The 4,190-nt window shown below is 44.6% G+C and overlaps 1 gene segment (V, D, J or C); it reads left to right on the top strand.

Moving 5' to 3' along the window:
* The first annotated feature begins 763 nt into the window (after nucleotides 1-763).
* Nucleotides 764-2,845, top strand: LOC126934460 (immunoglobulin kappa variable 2-28-like). The segment is given in 2 exon segments: nucleotides 764-1,159; nucleotides 1,523-2,845. Coding segments are annotated over 2 exon segments (381 nt in total).
* The last annotated feature ends 1,345 nt before the right edge of the window (nucleotides 2,846-4,190 follow it).

The following is a 4,190-nucleotide window of genomic DNA, read 5'->3' as shown; positions in this document are numbered from 1 at the left end:
CCTTGTGCAGTATGTGATCTCCGTGACCCACACCCTATTCGTGCACTCCCTCCCCTTTTGAAAATTGCTAATAAAAACTTGCTGGTTTGACAGCTCGGGGAACATCACGGATCCTGCCGACATGTGATATCTCCCCCAGACACCCAGCTTTAAATTTCTCTCTCTTGTGCTTTCCCTTTATTTCTCAACCCAGCCGAGACACTTGGGAAATGGAAAAGAACCCATGTTAAACATCAGGAGCGAGTTCTTCCGATAATTCTCCATGATGAGGAAGGCTGTGGGAAGCGCTTTTCTTAACACCATTTAGAAAAACATAGTGCAAAGTTAATTTTTGTTCATTCTATATCATTATCTTAGAAAAATCTTCCCTTGATAAATCCTTCTGGTTAACCTGGCATATGTGAGATGATTATGATGGGATATATACCAGATTGAACAATTGGTCACCAGGAATTTTATATTCACTGCCCGAGGAAAAAATTGTTTCCCCCTTTCCTCTTACTTACACTGGGCTCTTGGATCTAAATGTAGAGACCCACATTATTTTCCCTGTGAGGCCCTTGGACAGAGCGCTCTTATGGGGCTCACTCACCAGGTGCCAGGGGAGGGCAGATTCCAACACCTGCTGTGAACTTTCTTGAACAGTTATCCTGGAAACAGCAGATACCAGACAACTCTTGAACTGGCTCAAAACTGTGTTTTATTTGTAGGCACTCTGCTCATCAGTGCTCGTAGGAAAGGGTAATGTTTTCTTTTTTAGATTAGCTGGCAGGGGGCCAAGAAGAACGGCATTCACCCATGTTCATTCTAGACATATTTCCACATTGTTAGGGTTGTTATGCTTTCCTAGAGTTGCATGTCCTATACAGTGGAACCTACCCAAGATCCAAACTGTCACAGTCAGATCCTTCCTCCCATTTTATATCACACTGCTCACAGGAGAGACATATCCCCTGCCCACCTGCCACATTGACTCTTTCCACACCACTGCATGCACCAGGCCATTTGCATATTGTCCCATAGGGAGGACTTTTCTTAGCAAGTCTGAGATAAAAGCTCAACTCCAACCTTGCCTTGACTGATCAGGACTCCTCAGTTCACCTTGTCACAATGAGGCTCCCTGCTCAGCTCCTGGGGCTGCTAATGCTCTGGGTCTCTGGTAAGAACAGAAGGAGATGAGGAAGGAGAATGGGGTGGAAGGGTGAGCTCTAGGGCTCCACAGCAACCCATGTTTAGTCTAACCCTGCGTTAGAGGAATATGATCTGTGCTGTAGAAAAGGGAACTTTGTATTTTGCTCTGTGAATAATTGTAAGCTCATAAAAAATATGATGTCTGGTGCTCTGATTAAGATCTTCAAAAAACAAAGGTCTCTTATACTTTACAAAAAATAATTCATTTCAGAATGTGTATTTTTATGGCATAAATCAGTGTTTTTAAAAATTAAGTTGAAATAAATGACATAAGATAAATTATGAAAATTACTCATTAAGTTGTACATAACTTTGCAATTCATTATTTCAGCCTCCAGTGGAGATATCGTGATGACCCAGACTCCACTCTCTCTGCCCGTCACCCTTGGAGAGCCGGCCTCCATCTCCTGCAGGTCTAGTCAGAGCCTTCTGAGTAGTAATGGATACAACTATTTGAACTGGTACCTGCAGAAGCCAGGCCAGTCTCCACAGCTCCTGATCTATTATGGTTCTAATCGGGCCTCCGGGGTCCCCGACAGGTTCAGTGGCAGTGGGTCAGGCACAGATTTTACACTGAAAATCAGCAGGGTGGAGGCTGAGGACGTAGGGGTTTATTACTGCATGCAAGCTCTACAAACTCCTCCCACAGTGTTTCATCCCTGAACAGAAACCTCCCTCCTGGGGTTGCCCAATTGCTCACATGTGCTGCTTGTCTGGAGAGCAACTCGGCAGGGTCTCTGTGTCTGCAGAAGAGGAGGCTGTTGGAGACCTCAGGGCAGAGGTTGCTGCTGAGGACCCTGGCTCATGATAGCCTCAGCTGTACTTCAGTCCCACATGTTAATGCCCCATTAGGTGAAAAATAAATGGTTCCAAAAACTGAAATGAAATACCAAGGAGAATAAGAGCACAATTAAGGCTGTTACAAAGAAGCCTCAAAATATGGTGGACTAAATGTGACAAGGTTTCTATGTCTGTTGCCTGGCAGTGCAGAGGCAGGTAGGTGGCCTTGGTGGTGTCGGTGGCTCTGCTCCATGAGGTCACTCAGATGGGCAGGAGGCACGACCACCCTCAGAACACAGCCTTCCTCCTTCTTCACAGTCACTTGCCCCCACACCCATCCTCGGCAGCATGAGGTGGAACGAGTAGAGAGAAAGCTGTTTTCTTCTAAAGACCAAAGAAATCTAGAGTTTTCTATCAGGGATAAATGTTCTTTTACTTTAAGCACACATTGGAGAAATTTTCCATTGAGTGGATCTGCTGATAAACCCACTTTGTTTGTTTGTTTTGTTGTGTTGTGTTTTGAGATGGAGTCTCACTCTGTCACCCAGGCTGGAGTGCACTGACATGATCTTGGCTCACTGCAAACTCTGCTCCTGGGTTCAAGCGATTCTTATGCCTCAGCCTCCCGAGCAGCTGTGATTACAGGTGCCCACCTCCATCTCAGGCTAATTTTTGTACTTTTAGTAGAGTCAGGGTTTTACCATGTTGGCCAGGGTGGTGTTGAACTCCTGATCTGAAGCGATCCACCTGCCTTAGCCTCCCAAAGTGCTGGGATTACAGGCGTGAGCCATTGCACCTGGCAGTTGTTTGTTTTTATATGAAAATGTAAAATTATTTTGGAAAATAATTTTTTGAGTATAAAGTTACGTTTGTGGCAGCCTATTTGAATTTATCACTTGATAATTTCTACTAAAATGTCTTTGTAATAAAAGTCATATGTCTTTAATTGTCCTCTTCTGAAAAGAATATGGGTTTTTATCCTCTCAGGCTCCTTTCAGGGTCTTCAATTAATCTCATTTTTATACAATATATTAATTTTAGATTATTATTTATGAATAATTTATTAAGTAATTTTCACTATCACAAAATTTAAAATCCCATAAATTGCTATGTCAACAACCTGTCTCTGGGTGCAAACACACTCCACAATAAACAATAAAGAACACTAAGGTCTTAGAAACCCTGGGAAAATAAGAGTGATAGTGTCCCATTATCAACGGGAAGTCCCTAAAGCTAGAATGGTGTCTCATGTGTGACCTGGGACATCTGGGAGGAGGTGCCAGTGTACTGAGTTGTGGGGAACCTGCTCTGTGTTCGGAGGCTGGAAGCACATCCTTTCCCTCCCCACTGCTTGACCTGTGCACACCTGCTATGCTCTAAATTGTGTTCCCACTTTCATGTTGAAGCTCTAATCTCCAATGTGGCTGTAGGAGATAGGACCTATGAGAAGATAATGGAGGTTCCAAGGGTGGGACCCTGACTCAATAGGATTAGTGGTTCTCATAAGATCAAGAGAGCTCTCTTTTTCCTCTCTCTGTAACTCCCACACTTCCATGGAAAGACCATGTGAAAGCATGGTGAGAAAGCAGCATCTACAAACCAGGAAGAAGGCCTTTTCCAGAAAGTGAACCCTGCTGGACCTTGATGTTGGACTTTCCAACCATCAGAAATGTGAAAATAAATGTCTGTGGTTCAAGCCATCCACCCAGAGTATCTTGGTGTTGCAGTGCAAGAAGACTCAATCACTGTCCCCACCCTCTCTGAGCAGGATCAGCATCAAGAAATAGCTTATGGATGTGGGGACCCAGCTTTGCTCCTATTCCTCCTGCTGTTCTCACTCTCTCGAGGAAGAAGGGAGGGTTCAGGCTTCATCTTCAGTTTGTTTGCAATAAACAGGAATATTTCCTTGACAATCAGTTAATTCGCCTGTTTTGCTTTCTGAACAAACGACTTGCTTGGTATTAATATTTGGGGTGTTGATGTTTGTTCCCCACTTAGATGGCAGATAGGATATTATATGGATGCAGTCTCTAGCCCCTCTTCCTGTGTACTAGTACAGAGGGTCACTGTCACCCGCAGGGCCAGCCCATGGTCTCAACAGTGTCCTAGCCTGATGCCAGCAGAAACCACGCCTGGCTCTGAGCTCCTGCTGGCTCCTACTGCCCACTGTACACAATGCCTGTAGGGTTAGGGGTGATGGGCTTGGACAGAGTTCACTC

The sequence above is a fragment of the Macaca thibetana genome, chromosome 13, assembly GCF_024542745.1.
Source record: "Macaca thibetana thibetana isolate TM-01 chromosome 13, ASM2454274v1, whole genome shotgun sequence".
NCBI classification, from domain to species: domain Eukaryota; kingdom Metazoa; phylum Chordata; class Mammalia; order Primates; family Cercopithecidae; genus Macaca; species Macaca thibetana.
The sequence above is the reverse complement of the archived record's forward strand: the minus strand, read 5'-3'. Positions and strand labels throughout refer to the sequence as shown.